The 19,512-nt window shown below is 42.8% G+C and overlaps 1 protein-coding gene across 2 annotated transcripts in view; it reads right to left on the bottom strand.

Moving 5' to 3' along the window:
- The window catches only part of PARN (poly(A)-specific ribonuclease), a 156,625-nt gene that overhangs the window by 101,683 nt on the left and 35,430 nt on the right, over positions 1-19,512 (bottom strand). Inside the window, exons 17-19 of one of the 2 annotated variants that reach the window (XM_057749113.1) lie at positions 18,454-18,564; positions 18,063-18,132; positions 441-496 (exon numbers count right to left, since the gene is read on the bottom strand). In XM_057749113.1, the coding sequence (XP_057605096.1) occupies positions 441-496; positions 18,063-18,132; positions 18,454-18,564 (237 nt within the window). Of the gene's footprint in view, positions 1-440; positions 497-18,062; positions 18,133-18,357; positions 18,565-19,512 lie in introns of both variants that reach the window. The other variant, XM_057749112.1, reaches the window with a different exon arrangement.

Here is a 19,512-nt window from a genome sequence, read left to right on the forward strand (position 1 = left end):
AACCACCTCCCAAATAGACTGGCTTTCCGAGGTTTTCAATGAAAAAATAAAATCCACCCACTAAACTTAAATATATACATACTCAAATAATTGGAAAATAGAAAATATACTATTATTGACATGGCTAGCACATCTTAAAATCTATTACCCATATATTTATAGAAAATTTTGAATTTAGAGTTCTGAGTGAAAATGAAGTAACGAGAAGACTTTTTTTTTTTAAATTCAACTCATGTATAAACTGGAAAATGTAAGTAAAGAGATGAGTTAATCAAGGCCCAAGGGTAACATTAACTTAAGCATACGATTCATATCAACCACAAAATCATGGTTATTTTTAAGTGAATAAAGCTCTTTCTTCAGTAATACTTTTCCTGTAATCTCTTCCAGACCACACACTTAAATATGCAGATGCAATGAGAAAATAAAAGTTCACTTACAGTCTGGTCCTTCCAAGTTTAGATATGGGATATCCATGACTCTCATAAGAAATAACCTACCAAAAGAAAAGAAAAATGGATAATGGACTAACCTCTATTAAAGAAACTGATATAGCCATGTTTATTTAGCTAAAAAAGAAAAAAAAAGATACAGGCATCTATTAAATTCTTTCGTAGAAGCTTCTTAATTATATTACCCTATTTCTAAAATCATTTTAAAGGGTCTTAAGATTCACTTCACATTTTTCTCTAGGGCTAAATATTTATCATAAATAGGAAAAAAAAAACCCACAAACTGGTATTCCCAACACTCAGGAATCCGTCACTCCGGAGCTACTCAATAAATTTTAGCTAAATGAGTAAAATTAGTAATCAAAGAATCAAAAGAGTTGCCATGTCAGTCCAGAGAAACTGCGAGAAAACAAGTACTAGAGAGTGCTAACCATCTTAACCCCCTATGAACAACTGTTCCCACAAGTGTAAAGGAAACCCTTATAGATCGGTGTTTTGAGAGCTAAGAATGTATCAGTGATGTCTTTTTATTTATTTATTCTTTTTAAACTGAAATGCAGTCATTGGATGAATACTAATCTTACTGGGTGATGGTCTTAAAAAGTGACCATCTCAAAAGCTCATGTCATTACTGTCATTTAAAACATATTAAAAGTGCAAACCAAAATAATCCTTGGTTTAAAAAAAAAAAAACCAGAACTTGTCACACTGATATAAACTATAGCAGTCATTTGTGTATACTTCCAAAATGAATACAAAGGCAATTTTAAAAGAGTACTTCTAAATTACCACTTTCTGTAATGCCATTCAATTTGCCTTTATTTATAAGATTATAGACAAAATCTCAGGCATTCTGTTGTTTGTAAGATGATTTTAATGAGTTTTATTTAGATAACGACATATTGTGCATTTCTGGTAGGGGCTGCATTATACAGCAAATTAAAAAGGCAATCCAAGTGCCCAACAAGCAATTAGTTTGGCTTCACCAACCCGCAATTAAGGCATATTACTACCAGGCATTCAAAAGCCAGGCAGGGCATGATCTAGTTTACAAACGGAACCATCGGCATGAATACCACTGTTCTGTTAATGCCAGAAAAAACGAAGTCCTGGTACTCTGTGGTTTGAGAACTTGTTGCCTAGCCTACAATTTAATAAACCAAATCCTATGGCTAAGAAATCAAATTTATTTTTAGTTCACTAATTTAGGCTCAAGTGTACTATTCTGGTTCTGGTAGCTGGTTTACCCAATTTAATGAATATTGCCTGCAACACCAGACAACGAGACACATAAAGCACCTAGCACGCAGTAGGTTCCCCAAGAAAGTCACTGACAACCAGAACCTGAAAAGAGCCCTGGGTTATAAGGATCAATATTTTTATACCTCACATAACTTTCAATTCTCCATTTAGTAAATTTAGAGATGGCTCCCAACTTCTAAAAACCAAATCAAAAAAACTTTCAGTGTAAGTTAAAGGAGGGACTTCCCTGGTTGCAGAGTGGTTAAGAATCCGCCTGCCAATGCAGGCGACGTGGGTTTGAGCCCTGGGCCAGGAAGATGCCACATGCCGCACAGCAACTAAGCCCATATGCCACAACTACTGAGACTGTGTGCCACAACTACTGAGCCTGTGTGCCACAACTACTGAGCCCACGTGTGGCAAGTAATGAAGCCTGAGCACCTAAGAGCCCGTACTCTGCAACAAGAGAAGCCACTACACTGAGAAGCCCTCGCACTGCAACAAAGAGTAGCCCCCGCTTGCCACAACTAGAGAAAGCCCATGCACAGCAACAAAGACCCAATGCAGCCAATAAATAAATAAATACATTTACAAAAAAAAAAGTTAAAGGAATATATCAAGAACCATAAAAATAATTTAAAATGTGTACCCAAATTTCAACAGAAGAATAAAAGCTGAATCAACAAGACGTTCATTGCTATACTGTCAAATGTATCAACAATCAAAATTAACCTCCAGATTCAGCTGTATGTGGGGGTTGGTAAACAACAGTTCATCATTTCAACAGAATATTAAACGATCAAAATTAACTTCAAGATAATTTTCTAAAGCTTCAAAACATCAATAACTTGTACTATTTTAAGTTTTAAAAAAGGCATATTTTATACTATTTTGACAGCTTTGTAAAACACTGACGTCATTAAACCAAAAGTAAAAACTACTTCCCACCCCCGCCTCCCAAAAAAGCCAATGGTTTTAGGGAAACTGAGTTTTGTTTTTCAAAATCCCTTTTACTATTATTTTTTAAACTTAAAAAAGAAAACAGAATAAACAACAAGATCCTACTGTATAGCACAGGGAACTATATTCAGTATCCTGTGATAAACCATAATGGAAAAGAATATGAAAAAGAATGTGTGTGTGTGTGTGTGTGTGTGTGTGTGTAAAACTGAGTCACTCTGCTATACACTAGTAATTAACACAACATTGTAATTCAACTATACTTCAATAAAAAATAAATTAAAAAAAAAGAAAATAGAGGCTATTAGAACTAAGAGGCCCAAAGGAAATAAGAGATTTTCTCAGCCAAAGTCCACCTGAAAATGCTAGCAGAATCAATCTTGTGTACCCTGTGCACTACCTCACCTGCTGTGGGGGAGACAAATATAAAGTAAAATCACAAGTCCAAGTCTGCAATTGCTTTACTTCCTTTTAAAATATTGTTTTCCTCCTAAGATCATGTGGCCTCAATGAGTTTAGAAAACCTATTGTCCTATAAATACAAACAAGGATGGCATTTAAAAAGCAGACTTTCCCAATTTCCTCACCATGTAAATATTTTTTAAAATATTCCCCCTTCCTTCCTTCCTTCCTTCCTTCCTTCCTTCCTTCCTTCCTTCCGTTCAGCTGTGCAGGGTCTTAGCTGCAGCACTCAGGTTCTTCCTTGTGGCATGCAGACTTCTTAGTTGTGGCATTTGAGATCTAGTTCCCTGACCAGGGATTGAACCTGGGCCCCCTGCATTAGGAGCGTGGGAACTCCCAACATGTAAATATTTTTAAAAAAATTTTTTAAGATATCTTTTGTCAAGCATTATATTGGCTATTTCTTCTCTAACATTTCATCTGGATTTTACGTATTATTTCTGCTTAAACTAAGTAAAAATTTATTCTGAGCAAAAACACCCAAAAGGTTTTTTTAAGTTAGCTAATCCTACACTACCTTGTTTGCTTACTCAAAACTTTAACTAAATAGAAACCTCTTCCAAATTTCAAATGAATTATATTAATAGCCCTTCTCACTCATCCCTTCATATCCGGCCTTTAGAGAGAAGTGAATCACCCCAAACCCTGGAAGAACACGAAAACCAACTCTGTGTGTGACTTGGCAGACTGCACCCCACGCAACTGGGAAACTGATTCTAAAACTGCAGGCGAGCGTCTGTGGAACAGAACCAAAGTAAACTTGCCAAGGGCCTCCCCGCCCCCTCTTAGGCCAGATGGTTTGCAAGCCACTGCTCTAGTAGCATCCCTGCCCTTTTGAGGGAATTTTAAAACATTTCATTGCATGCACACCTCATACAAACTGGCTGTCAAAAGGCCTACACTGATTCCCTAGAATGATTTGATAAAATGCCTCATGTGTAGATCATCTGACTGGACAGTGTTCACTTTAACATAGGAGGAAATGCACTAGGCAAGCAGAATGCTGATAAACACATGAAAGGATGTTCCTTCCCTGTGAACTGTGCTGAAGAACAGTCTCTTTCAAAAGGCCTTTCATCTGCAGATATCAAAAAGACTTTCGGACCAACGATTGCATGAAACGTTATTTCTATTTCAGTGAAGATTCAGGACGGCTGTAATTTGGTAAAGGCACTCAAGACTGTGTGGGGCCCCTGCCACGTTCCTGTAAGCTTCCTGGTGAAACATAATTTTAGCACTGATTCTAAGGATTGACACGAACTCTGTCAAAGACTAAAAGTAAAGTCCCCATTTGATACAAGAGCCAATTTTATACCAGGGTTCTATCCCGGTAAACTACACAACGCAAGTTCACAGTCTAGATGCTATAAAAACAAATTTCACCCTTTTTGGCATTTGTCAGTTTTTTCATGTTCTATGATGATACTGGTAAACGCTATTCATCTCGGCTTTCAAACACATCTGAAAGATGCAAGGGCGGAGCACAGCAAACTCCAGAGTCATTCACTCAGCAGACTGGGTGACTTCAGCTCAGCCTCTTAATAGGCTATATGGAATAGGCTGTGCGCAATGGCTTTATGTCCAAAACAGCCAGAACAGCCAGCCACCTCTGCTTCCCATACACTGCATGGCACTCATGAAAAGCCATCCGCCAACATTCTTTTCTGACCAGGGCAGTATGACACTGTGACCTGGACTAAGTAAGAAGGCTCAGTCACAGAAGAATTTCATTTCAGACACAAAGCTTCTTAGCAGCCTAGAACCTTGAGCACTTATCAAAATGTGTTTCCCCAGATCAGCATCTTGATAGATATGCAAATTCATAGGCCCCACCTAAGCGCTACTGACTCAGAATCTGGGAACTGAAAATCACTGGCTTCACAGAAAATGAGTATGTTCAAGGCTGTGTTAACTGCATTAATGATGATTCACTGGTCAGCTGGATAACAGTGACTTGTATCAACTTCTCCGAAAATGTATTAGTCTTAATGATTTGTTTATAATAAATCACTTTGGCTTAGAAAAACACAAAACTATTACAACAAACACCAAGGACTACCTCGAAACCCAGGAAGCAATAACATAAGGCTTCTACCACTCCCTGAAACCAGGAGATCAACTGTGGCAAGCAACTAGGTTCTCTGCAAGAGATAAATTGGGGGAAATTATTGCTGACAGCTCTTTTTCTCATTTTTAAGAAGAAAGTAGAAAAAGATTACTTAAACTACTCTCTTGACAACTCACTGGCAAAAGTCCAACCCTTTCTGTGACTTGGCCACAAATCAGCCCCTCCAGCGTCACAAACTTTAGCCACTAATGGAGCACCCAAGGTGGGCCAACACTAGGAGGAACACAGACACACATAACGAAGAATCAGATGTCTCCAACCTCACCAAAATTCTTCAACCTTACCAACAAGTTTCAGACCTAGACTCCTGCAACCACAAAACACACGGAGCAGCTCAAAAGAAGTACACTAACATCAAAGGGTATTCTCTGATGACATAATAGCTTGCCTTGGACTATGGCTTCTCTGAACCATTCTCTACTTGTCCAGTGAATAAAACAGGATTGCAAAACAGTGCCAGTATTGACCCATTTTATGCAGCTGTGCTCAAGAAAACAAAAAGGGCAAAGGCGATGTTAAAAAATGCACACAGGGGTACTTCCCTGGTGGTCCAGTGGTTAAGACTCAGCTTCCACTGCAGCAGGCTCAGGTTTGATCCCTGGTTGGGGAACTAAGATCCCACATGCCGTGTGACATAAATAAATAAATAAAGTGCTATGGAAAAGAAATGGCTGGATATATCCTTAAAAAAAAAAAAAAGATGCACTCAGGAAGTCCTAAAGGTGATTCAGGAATACTTTACACAGAGGCTCAATCCTCGGGGAACCAAAAAGATCATTACAGTTCGTTAAAATTCTGCACAACCGCGCCTATGTATAAAGCCAATAATTCTATTCAGAAATGAATGAAAATATTTAATTTTGCTCCTACAGCAACATGTTTTCCAATGCTGTTAACTGATGGCAGAGAAAGACAGTGAATCAGTGAGGTGTGCTAGGGGCCACTTTAAGAAGCAACCGGCAAAAAAACCCAGTAATGCCCAGTGCAGTGCAATGGACGTGCATCTGACAAAAGGCCCAACACAAAGGTTAGGTTCTAAGCGGACCCTGATATATCCACGGGACAGACCATGGAAGGCCAGCGACATGATGCTGCTAACCACCAGTTTTACTGTCTTTTGAAAAATCCTTTATTGTATTTTTTTAACTTACAAAATTATATAACTAGTGCAATCTCAATTATAAATGAAATAGAGATAGAAAACACAATAGTAGGAAAATACACTAAAATGACAGCTTTTTTTTTTTTTTTTGGCTGGTGGAATTATGAGTGGGTAATCTGCGTTTCAATCAGGAAAAAAAATTTTTGTTTAAAGGACGAAGTCCCTGATGGCACATTCAGCCTCATTTGATCCTCTGGTGTCTGGAGGTCAGGCAGGTATCAGTCCTGTCATACAAGGAATGAGGAAGCAGGTTTTCCCGAGTCCAGCAGCTCACCCTTGGCCATCACAGGAGCAGAGACAGACTCAAGCCCAAAGCTCCCCACTACAAGCCCTACACTAAAGGCCCCTGCCTTCTCTCTGCTGGGTACCCCCTCACATCGGACTTTAACCTGAGCTATTTCCAAAGCCTCCATGTGAAACAGTGAGCCTGCAGTCCCAGCAGGAGCCACTCAGGGACAAAGCAGGACTTTAGTCCCGAACTGCCCCTAGGGCATATAAGTGAAGCAAGAACTCAGGATATAAGATTCCAGACATGGAATGGGGGGTTGGGTAATGCTTTAAGATCTGATAAATTATAGCTTTGTGTGATGGGGCGGAGCCCAGATATAAGAAGTGATGTTGCTGTCTGAGAAGAGCTTTGGGTAGACTGAGGAAGGCAACCAGGATGACCGAGCAGAGAAGAGAGCCCTGTTGCCACAGGCCAAAAGGACAACCTTCGCATGTCTGCAGTGCGGAAAAAGCTGCCACCTGGGCTACCTGGGCCTCGGGCCTCCTGGTCACACCTGCCCCCACACACCACGATCACCATCAGGAGGCCCAGTGAACTGGCGCATCTCAGGGTCGAGGGACACACTGACGTGTCTGAGTGCTTATTTTATGTAGCTCAGATCTGTACACATACACACAGGCCTGAAAGATCTAGAAGGATTTCTGAAGTTACAGCATGTCTCCATGAAGGAGAATAGCATTTATTCTGGTCTCTTGCCCGAGCAAAAGGAAAATCCACCGGCCCCCACACTTTTCACTCTTCCACCTAGAAACTCAGTATTTCAGTAAATGAGTAAGAATCTGCATTTGTTCATCTGTTTTCATCAAGACGACACTTCTCTTCCTAAAAAGCTTTACCTTAAAAAAGAGATTTCCGCGTGAAACTGCACTCCTCATCCAGCTGAAGACCGGAATACAGAAATGTGGAGTCCAATCTAATCTCAACAGGATTTGAGCAGTGAATTAATTTGTACCTCACCCCAAGTTCCAAGCCTTCCAAAGGAAAATTGAAACCTTTAACGACTGCCAGCTCTACTGTACTTGCAAATGGTCTTGGTATTTCCTTCAGGGCACAGCAGTAAAAGCACCTCATAAGAACCCTGTATGCAAGGGCTCATCATTATACATATTTATGCGCTATAAAAAACTAATTTTATCATCCAGGGTAGGAAGCATGCAGACATTGCTCACAAAATAAGCTCATTTATTTTGCTCACTAAAGCTCTTGTGTAAAATAAGAGGCAACCGCTGGCTGGAAGAGAGTTCCTGTGGCAGCAGCTATTTTCCTTTCACTCGGGGCGGTGGGGGGGGCGGGGGGATGCATGCAACTTCCAATCTAGTCAACGTGATGTTCTGATGAATAGAGCGTTACCTGACATTTGTCCTGAAGCCAACGTGTGTCCCTTCTCAAACAGAGACATAACGCAAGAAACAAGGAGAGGGGAAAGACAGGAAAAAAGAGAGAAAGAAAACCAGCAGCTCGTTTAAAGTCTCCATCAAATGAACCATATCAAATGACATCAAATAAAAGTGTTAAACCAAACATTGTACAAAGGCAACGTCTGCAGGGCCTACAAAACAGCAGATAAAAATGTCAGAGGAAACTAGTCCTACACAATCCAATGGTCAAAGTTAACGTCTTTTAAAATCACTGCTCAAGCCAAACACAGAGAAAAAGAAATCTTTCAAAGATACTACCATTTTCTCTTAAGACAATGTGCCACTAACTGTAGAACTGTCTCTTTTAGAGACTGTTGCTATGCAGGAAGACTCCATTCCCAGCTGAGGACAGACCTGCGTTATCCTTGACTCTGCCGTTGCTGGGGCCCTCAGCAGATGGCCTCAGCGCTCAGATGGGGACTTTATTACCTACCCCCTCAGGGCTGCTGTCAGAAATTACAGTCAACGCAGGTAAAATCCTCTGAACTGTGGAAGACGTTCAATGGAGAAGATATTTGGTAGCTAGTCTAAATTTCTTAGAGTACACTGCTAACCCTTGAATCATATAAATTAACTGTTAAATAGTCTTGGAAATAACTATTACCTACTTGTCCATAGCCAGGGCCAAAGCCAGGCAAGGAATACCTAAGAATGCTGACTTTACTACCAACACGCCTATTAAAGTGGGCCTCCAAAAGGTATGTCCACATTCTAACTCCCAGAACCTGTGAACGCTGCCTCACTTAGAAAAAGCTTAGCAGATATAACTAGAAATTAGGTTAAGGACCTTAAGATGAGGACATATCCTGAACTATCCAAGTAGACCCTAAACGCCATCACAACTGTCCTTATAAGAGAAAGGTAGAGGCGAGGGGCCGTGTCTCGCCGCTGCCGCTGGCCGGCTGGGCATGGTGCTGGGCGCGGGGCCCGCCGCGCCTGTCTCGGGGTGCCCAGGATAAAGGCAGCAGTGATGCTGACACTGGCAAGCAAACCGCAGCGGGATGACGGTCTCAAAGGGTCCCGGGCACCAGCCACGGCCTCCGACTCCACTCGGCGGGTTTCTGTGCGAGACAGGCTGCTTGTTAAAGAGGTTGCAGAACTTGAAGCTAATTTACCTTGTATGTGTAAAGTGCATTTTCCTGATCCAAACAAGCTTCACTGCTTTCAGCTAACTGTCACCCCAGGTGTGGACACTGAGAACCGCTTGTCTGTATCAACACGCAGGCAGGCACAGAAGGTGTTTGCTGTCACTATGTCATTGTGTCCCTGGACCTCAAAGTTAGGGGCCAAAATTCACATAAAGGGGACTTCCCTGGTGGCGCAGTGGTTAAGAATCTGCAGGGAACGTGGGTTTGATCCCTAGTCCGGGAAGATCCCACATGCCACAGACCAACTAAGCCCGTGTGCCACAATTACTGAGCCTGCATGCTGCAGCTACTGAAGCCCACGCACCGAGAGCCCGTGCTCTGCAACAAGAGAAGCCACCGAAATGAGAAGCCCGCGCACCGCAAGGAAGAGTAGCCCCCACTCACCACAGCTACAAAAAGCGTGCACAGCAACAAAGACCCAACATAGCCAAAAGTAAAATTAATTTGAAAAAATTGAAAAAAAAAAAAAGAGAGAGAAAGGTAGAGGGAGATGGACTTGCACAGAGGGGGAGGCTATGTGACCATGGAGGCAGACACTGGAGTGATTTGGCACAAGCCAAGGAGTGCCAGCAGTCACAGATGCCACAGAGACAGAACAGATCCTTTCCCGAGCCTCTAGATGGAGCACAGCCGTACCTACACCTTGATTTCAAACTTCTGGGGCCTTCATAGGTAGCACAATGGTTAAGAATCTGCCCGCCAATGCAGGCGACACAGGTTCGATCCCTGCTCCAGAAAGATCCCACATGCTGCAGAGCAACTAAGCCTGTGCGCCACAACTACTGAGCCTGTGCTCTAGAATCCGCGAATCACTATTGAGCCCGCGCACCACAACTATTGTGCCTGCGCTCTAGAGCCCATGAGCCACAACTATTGAGCCCACATGCCGCAACTACTGAAGCCTGTGCACCTAGAACCCATGCTCTGCAACAAAAGAAGCCACTGCAATGAGGACCTCGCACACCACAATGAAGAGTAGCCACCCTGCTTGCTGAAACTAGAGAAAGCCCGTGTGCAGCAACGAAGACCCAACACAGCCAATAAATTAATTAATTAATTCAAAAAAAACAAAAAAACACTTCTGGCCTCCAGAACTGTGAAAGAATACATTTCTGTTGTTTTAAGCCACCTACCAAGCTTGCAATGATTCTTTATAGGAATCACAGGAAACTAATAAGATATCCTACTATGGAGGAGGCAAGCTGTTTAAACAAATATCCAGGGATTGATTGATTTTTTTTAACCTCAACAAATTACTTGTTTATCATAATGATGATAAACAAGTTACTAAGCCAGAGGGACACGTACTGTAACGTCACCAGAGCAAATACAAGGCTAGAACGGGCCCACGTGTGGATAGCCCCTGGGGGCAGGGCTGCCATGCCAAGTAGAGGTATGCAGAGCGGGTGCTCTTTAAGATTTCTCTCAAAAGTAGCCTTTTGATAAAGCCACAGTAGCAGCTTGCCTGATAAAAATCTTTTGGCAAACAAGATTGCAAGGCAGGAATTAGAGATAAGGCAATATCAGCTTGAGGAAAGCACCCCCTTCCCTGCAGAAGCCAACAACTAGTTTGGAAACAAGCACTAGTTCCCAGTCTTAAAATGCCCCACACTAAAGGTTTCAGGATATTTTAATGTGCCCTAGACTCACCGTGTCTTCCACCTTTATGAAAATCAGTGTACTAACTTTCAGGGCAATCAAACCAAGCCAATTCTTGGAGATTCTTTCCATCCTAGTAATTTGGGAAACCCAAAGTAAAATGAACATGAGTCAGGGCAAAATAAAGGGCTTTGGTTAAAGGATGTGAGGATAAAATACATCTTGTGTACCAGGGAAAAATACATTTTGTAAACAAGGGAACAATTGGCTTCAAGTCTTCTGGAATCTGGGAGGCTGCTCTGTGTCCGTAACAGTGTGATTTTTACTCCTCCTGGCACCTGACTCCAAAACCTGCGCAATTTGGAAGGGGTTGAGAATGGACTCCGCTTCTATTAAAAGGCTTACTGCCCAGACTCAATAATTAAGAAGCAGTGTCCACAACAGTTGTAACTGGTTTAGGATGAGTGATGAGCTACGTTCCCTATCCCTGGTTCAAGACCCATTCTTGGTAGAACCGAGGGGACAGAGGGCATTAGTCCTGTATTCAAGCATCATTAATATAAAATTAAAGGACAACTACTACCAAGTTCCTGGGAAAGCCAGCCCATCGGAAAGGAAGAGCCCTGCAACTGGCACTGCTCTTATCTGCCTCCATTCTGCCTGCCCTGACCTTGCTCTGGCATGACCAGGGGCTTCCAGGGAGAGGGAGGCACACGGCACAGGTGCTCATGATGGCAGACGAACGGAGGCGGGGTGCGCTGCCCGCGGCTGCTCACCGGTCACACAGCCTCGCCAGCATCCTGAGGCTCAGCACACAGGAGTGCGACCGACACACAGAGACACATTCTCTTCTCATCCAACCTCGCTGTGAGACCTTTTTAATTAGGATACAAAGACAGTTATGAAGCGTTTGCTAAGAGGACTTCTAGGTTGCTGTTCTCTATAAAAAACGATTATACTGCTACCACACACTTCCGCCTCTTTCCTCCTGTCAACACAGAGAGACTGTCAACCAAGGATCTGAGCTGAATACACACAGCCCGCTTTGTTTATCTACCACTGTCCCCAGTACCGGGAAAAAGGAGATTCACGTTATCTTCTTGGAAGTTCACTGCGGTGACAGTCACAGCCACACTCCCACTCCATGCCACGTGCTATGCCAGCAGCCTCAGGGCAGCCCCCCAAGGTGGATGTTTACTACCTCCACTTCACAGGAGCAGACTCAGCTGCGGGAAGGACGGATGTCCCGCCCCAGCAGTGGTGTGATGAAAACCCAGGCGGTGCGCCCACCCCAAGCCCCTGCTGCCTCACCTGTGAGCAAACCTCAGTCGAGGTCAAGGCACCACTTCCTGCCTCCGTATCTCAAGGTTTACATGTCCGAAAAGTGATCTCAAGGTAAGACAGCAATGCAAAGAGAAAAGAAAAAGGCTCCAGGTGTTCGCAAAATATCAATCATTTTAAAAGATTAAAATCTCACTGAAGCAATGAGTTGCTCAAAAAGAAACAGCTCACAAAAGGACAAATTTACAGAGACAGAAAAGTCGATGAGAGGTTTACCTGGGGATTAGGGGAGCGAGGAATGGGGAGTTATTGCCTGATAGTTACAGAGTTTGGGATGAGGAAAAAGTTCTGGAAATAGATCGTGGTGACGGTTGCACAACACTGTGCATATGATTGTACACTTAAAAATGTACACTTAAAAATGGCTAAAATGGCAAATTGTATGTTACATATATTTTACCATAATTTTAGAAAATGTATAATGTCATATACCCAAAACCACTGACTTGTACGCTTTAAATGGGTGAATTCTATGGTATGTGAATTTATATCCCAATAAAGCTGTTAAAAAAATAAATAAAAAGAAACAGCTTTCAAAGGGTCACTAAGTAAATGCTATTTCTTTACTTTCCTCTCCCAATAAAAATCTACAAGTGAAAATGCTGCCCAGCCCAAAGACTGAGATAGGACCACACGCCCCAGGGGGGAAAATAACAAGCAAAAATGACGCACCTGCAAATCTTCTCCCTGAGCACCGTTTAGTTACAAGCAAGGTTCATAACTGAATGCAAAGCCCTACTTACAGGGGGTGTACAGTACTGAAGGGACGATTATATGGTATTTTCTATGAAAACAAAAAGTTCCTAGTATTTGGTCAGAGAAACATGTCTTCAAAGTATAAATGTCCCTACAGCAGTGACAAGCTGAGGCCCACGACATGCCAGGCACTGTGCATGTTACATACATTCTCCCGTGTCACCCTGAAGGCAGTGCTATCAAATGGGTACCAATGTTCTTGACTCCAGATGAAGACTCTGAGGCATGGAGAGGGTAACTTGCCCAAGGGAGCCCAGGTATAATGAGCGGGGTGGGATTCAAACCCAGGTGACTGACCCCAGAGACCACAACTGCTCTCTACTACGTGATACCCTGGGGTGAAGCAGGTCTACTGGAGAAATTAATCAAATGACTTTAACATGTGAAATGCAAATGGACCCAATTATGTGCAGCACTGTGACACTCACAGCCAGCCTCCCCACCAGCACACACTGTGTTCTAACTCTTGCTTACGCTGGGACGATGAAAGTCTCATGGAAGGAATTACTGCAACACTTAAAACAATGGACTTAATGGATACCCAAGCGGAACAGGATCTCAGTAAAGACACATTCGCTCCATCACCCAGGATGCTAAAACCCGACGGCAACCGCTGGGAACAGGGACAGATGAGCCTTGTCCTCTTGTTGCTCCAGCACCTCTGCTCCCCTGCATGAGGAGGGGCAGGCAGGACAGGAGGAGGGGAGGGGAGGGCCTCCCTGCAGGGGCTCAGGCACCACTCTCAGGGGAGACAAGCAGGGTCTGCACTTCCGGACACGTGGGTCGCCCAGCGAGCCACACAGCTCAGCAGGGAGGGCACTGCTGGCAAATGAGGCAAATGAGCGTGGCTCTGTCCAGTACCGGCAGAAGGGCAGGGAAGAAAGGAGGTTCAGTGCGGATCTTAAGCATTTTGTTTTCCTACAGTCCTTCAGTTTAAAATCTCTCTGATGTTAAATACAAGGCACATGCGAATTATAAGAAAAAACCCGCTGTCAGCACATGACTGCTTTCCATGGGGGAAAAGGGAGAAAATATCGGTGTGCTTTACTTCAGGGGCCATAATGATTGCTCCCACTCTACACTTGGCACTGCTTTATACACCTACCCAACCTCCCATAAATTGCTGTATTCATCTGAATAACAAAACTTTTCCACAAATGCTCCAAATCAAAGCAGTCTTGCTCCCATTAAGTACCAATCTGACATATTTCATCATCGTCTGCTTTTTCACAAGCAAACACGGAAAGGTGAGTGTAGGAAAAGGGGACACTTCACATCTGCTCCCGTTTTATATCTGCATAGTAACAAATTTTCTTCTCTATCATGAAACTAAAAACATAAATACATTCTGCTATCACAGCTACTGTTTTGAATCTCCCAGTGTGTTAAATTCTCTTGTATTTCAAGAAAGGAAAATAATATATGCTAGCTATCTTCTAAGTTCTAGGAACTATCAAAGTCCTTTGGCATCTCATGCGATCTTATAACTTCTGTGGGAGGGGAATAGTTCCACCCCTGTTTATAGAGAGGAGGAAACAAACTGTCCCATGCTTGTCTTCTCATCTACAGCTTAGAGGGAACGTATGGCCGAGTTATCCCAGGATTTCTACAGGACTCCTGTTCAAATTCAGAACACCTGTGTCAGGCACCAGGTAGCCATCCTATACAGTAAAGTGCAGGCAATGCCTCCTTTTTAACTGCGCTACTTAGAGATTAGCCAAAATAAGTTACGTGCTCATTTCCTTCCTCCTTCTAAGAACTGAGGTAAATAGAAAATAACCTTCCCCCAAAACCCTTCGGAAAAAGTTATCTACAAGAGAGTTCAAGGTGTCTTGCAGAAACAGATGGCTGTTAATAAAACGTCAGGCAAAAATCTGATTTTGTGCTTTCTGTGGTGCAATAAAAAGTAAAAGCAGAGAGTATTTTTAGCTCCTTATGGCCTAAAAGGATTTGACCAAAGGATCTTCTCTTAGTCTGGTCTTCCATGCATTGATGAGAACTGACCAAGGTCATAAAAGAAGGCAAACCATTTCCTGAGCAGAGAGCCCATGCCATAACAGAAGAGCACACTGCACACAGCCCGCCATTCGCGGTGGTCGCATCCCAATTTCTGTCACTCAGCCATCTTAGGACTTTCATTCTGAGTCCAAAAAGGACGGGAGAAATATGGGAGGTGCCCAGGCCGTGAATGAGACAAATGGTACCATGCAAAGTTCTGCTGGGAAGTTCTCCTGGATAAACAGGGCTCAGAAAGCGCCCTGTCCTGTATCCTGTCTGCATCCTGCTCACGCACCAACTGTCTCGAGATCTCAACAGTGGACTCAGTAAAGCTTCCTCAAAAGGCACACCTAATGCAGCCAGTACTAATTCAGAATAATGCAGAAATTGGTGGAGTTTATCTCCCCTCAAGGATTACTTTTTAAACATAAATCTGGTGAGAGCAGAACCAAATATTATTTGCATGTGTACATAGTCTAATGTCCATCCACATTTATATTAAGGGCTATGCGTGTTTGGTTAACCGTACATTGAGAAAAGCCTGGTGCCAAAACAAATAAACCCTCAGAAGAATTCACAAATTTTTCTAAAATCAACCACTTGAGATAACGTTGGTGGCAACTGTTGGATTTTTTTCTACAAGGGCCATCTTGAAGGAAAGTAACAAAATCAAGGTTTAATGTCATAAATGAAATCTGCATTTAAGGAAGAATGTGGTCAATATTAACCCAGAGAGAGATGTCAAAAGAAGCAACTGCTCTTCCCACTTCTAAACGGGTTAAGAACGGATGGCTGCACATGACCAGGCTATTCCAATATAGAATAAAAATAGCCCTTATTTTGCACTTCAAATCCTGCTGGAATTTTTTTCCCTTCAAGGATGAAGGATTCTTCCTTTACAGATGGGGGAAAATAGAGCAGAATATCAAATTGGGCAAGAATTTTCAGTGCAATAAATATCACAAGAGGATTCCTGAATCCTCAACTATTTTTGGTATGCATCTAGGCTTCAGCAAAAAATAATGTGAATGGACAGAAATCCCAATTTAAAGTGAAGTCATGTGTTTACTCTCCAGTTCTTCTGAGTAATGTCCTTCCACATATTAGCAATACTAAATTGATTTAGAAATACATCAAGTCTTACTTAAACTTTTAAATCAAAGCCAGTTTTGACTGCTCCTCATTTTAGTCACACAGATGACTGCGAGAGACAGCCTCTATCTAACCCAGTTTGTATCCACCACTTGATGCTATGAGAGGCTGATTCTACTGGAGAAGCAGGATTGTTGTTTTATTTTTTGGCCACGTTGTGCAGCATGCAGGATCTTAGTTCTCTCACCAGGGACTGAACCTGTGCCCACTGGAGTGGAAGCACAGAGCCTTAACCACTGGACTGGGAAGTCCCGGGATTGTTGTTTTAAATATTTAAACATGAGTAAACATCTCCCAATTGGAAAATACTGTTAAACAACGAATTTAACATCAAAAACACAAAAATGTGGGACTTCCCTGGTGGTCCAGTGGGTAAGAATCTGCCTTCCAATGCAGGGGATGTGGGTTCAATCCCTAGTCAGGGAACTAAGATCCCACATGCTATGAGGCAACTAAGCCCACATGATGCAACTACTGAGCATGTAAGCCATAACTAGAAATCACCCCATAACTAGAGATCCCGTGTGCCACAACTACAGGTCCCATATGCTCTGGAGCTCGTATGCCGCAACAAAAGATCTCACATGCCACAACGAAGACCCAACGCAACCGAAAATAAAGTATTAAAAACAAACATAAAAATGCAAGGAAAGTCCCAGATCCAAAAAATATTTAGCATCACCTGCAGGTTCCATGGTCAATGACATAAACTGTCTTTCCTAAGATTTACAAAGATAAACATGACCCCCAAAATTAGAGGTAAGAACAACCTGTTATGAGCTGGATAGCCAGCAAGAACTCAACTGTCAGCAGAACTAATTTTCCACGGAGAAAAATTCAACTTAATTTTCAATATACACTGTTACCCAGTCCTCTCTGAAAGATGCTTTGAAAAGTCAAACAGACTTACCTCTGAACTTCCACAGAAAAGAAGAACGAAGATTAAAAAAATAAGAAGCCACAGAATGATAAAATTCACTAACTCAGACTACACAAATTCCAAGCCTATAGGAATCCAGATGGTTGGAATTAATAGCTTCTCTGCAGCATGTCACCTATTAACAACTACTGTGATACTAGTATTTATACAGACTGAAAAAGACAGCTTTCTTACTTGGTAAAGCACTGATGGAAATGTAAAGTGCTGCATATAATGTAAGGAAATGATGTAACCAACCCCACACCCTTTCTCGCGGTGGTGGTGATGGATGTGGGCTGCCCTGTTCTGTCTGGCTCACCCTGAGTCTCCTAGAATCAACCCTGTGAAGAGAGCCGGGGTAAAGATGAAGGTTTAGAGCTCTGGCCTGGAGCCAAACTGTGGCCAGCTTGAGGGTCACATCCATAACTTTAGCCTCAACCGTGCCAAGAAAGCACAGACCGCACTTTGAAGTAACAATCTTGAGATTCTTTGGAAATGCTCCGAACTTAGATGTTTCCCTAAATCATATAGACTGCTTCCAACAACGAAGGTGTACGAGCAAGCTTTTACTTCACTGGATCCATTCAGACGAGGGCTCGCAGTGCAACGACAATCAGAACTTCTCCACAGGTGATCTTAAAAGCCATGTGCATAACCAACATCATCTTAGAAAGAACACTATTTAATCAGATAATAATGCAAGCACAAATAATAATCTCATGCGTAAAGCTTGTCTGTGTACACAGATACATACACATGTTCTCCCTTGTGAGTCATTTAAATTCCAGAACTACCAGTTTTGTCTTGGAAGAGATGTGCTACCTTTGATAATTTTTTTTTTTACCCAATATATTTAATAAATTATTTTTGCAAAGGTCAATTTCTATTTTTCAAAAAAACATCTGAGTCACCAGAGATCAGAAATATCTCACCTAAAAATGCCCTGGACCTCCCAATCAGCTCTCATCGACATCCCAGATCCTGGGCTCTGCCACAGTGAGAGCACGCTGCGGGGCTGGGACCCCGATGTACTTACTTGTTAAAAAAAGGTTCGATGAGTTTTGACCTGGCAGACACGTGAATCTTTGGAGGACTAAGAAAGGAACCTAATGAAGAAAAGAAGAGGAATATTATGCACAGTCAAGTAGACAAAGCCTGAAAAATGCCTTTAAATCAACAGTATGGTTCAGCAAGGGTCAAAGGTACTCATACGGACCAAGTACCAGACCACAGGTAAGCGCTGATGGTTCTCCCCTGTGTACTCTCCATCCCCCGCCCCAACCTCCTCCCCCCACCTCCCACTCCAGCCTCAAAACCCTCCCACTTCTCACTGGGTGAGGGGATCCTGGGGAAAGGGGAGACAGGGGCGACAGGGAAGATCCACCAGGGACCACAGTGTATCTGACAGAAGCATGTGTAGTGACCACCTAGGTAGTTCGCCATGGAGATGAAACACAGTCCTGTGATATAAGCATCATAGCCTGCCTCGTGCAGCTGTTCAGAAGCCGTGTCATAACTTGGAAAACCTTCTGCACTTTCTAAAGAGAGAAAAGAAAAAAAACAGTTTTCCCAAGGTCATCACAAATCACAGATACTGGTACGCGCACTGCCCTGCCAGATCCAAATGGCATTAGTCTGTGCTGCAGAAACATCAATAAACAGACAGAAAGCTATTTCTCAATTCTCTCCACACAAGACCTTGAGATAACAGAGTCACTGAAAATAAGGGCTTTGGTCTAGACTAGAGAAATGCCTCCGTCACACAATCAAAGACTCAGCCACAGGCCTCCCAACTGCACGCTGGTGGGGTGCGGCCTCCATTCATGCATAACTCGCTCTGGGACAACGACTCCTCTTCTGATGGGGACGCAACGGGTATTTCAGAGTAACGAGTAACAGCGTGGCCTCTGGTGTCCCACTGCCTGAGACTGAGTCTTTGCTCCACCACTTATTTGCTATGTGATCTTGGGCACGTCACTCCCCACCTGGGCCTCCATTTTGGTAGAATGGAGATGATAATCAAAGCTCCCTCATTCGGCTCTTGTGAGGATCAAACGAACTAATGTAAGTAAAGCTCTTACACTGTGCTTGGTACACAGTAAACACGCTGTAATTATTATCTGTCAATACCCCAGACAACCCTCCTCAAAAGCAAAAGACTCCAATCAAGATTGGCAGCTCAATTCAATACTGTCCTTTGCTACGTCTCCAAGCCTACAGATCTAAAGATGAAAGCACAACGAAGCCCAAAAATAGATCAGAACTTGCTGTAATGCTGCCCTGGGAACATGGCGCCACTTCACAGGAGAGACCATTTTATAGCATGACTCTTTGGTCACACTGATATACACAGATGCAGAGAGAATGAGGTCTAAGAAGAGAAACCTGCTCTAGAGTAAACTCTCTACCAGAATATTATACGGAAATAATAGGATAAAACTATAAACTCATAAATAATTATTTCCTAGAGCCATTCTAGAAATGAA

Source organism: Hippopotamus amphibius, chromosome 9 (assembly GCF_030028045.1).
Source record: "Hippopotamus amphibius kiboko isolate mHipAmp2 chromosome 9, mHipAmp2.hap2, whole genome shotgun sequence".
Taxonomy (NCBI): domain Eukaryota; kingdom Metazoa; phylum Chordata; class Mammalia; order Artiodactyla; family Hippopotamidae; genus Hippopotamus; species Hippopotamus amphibius.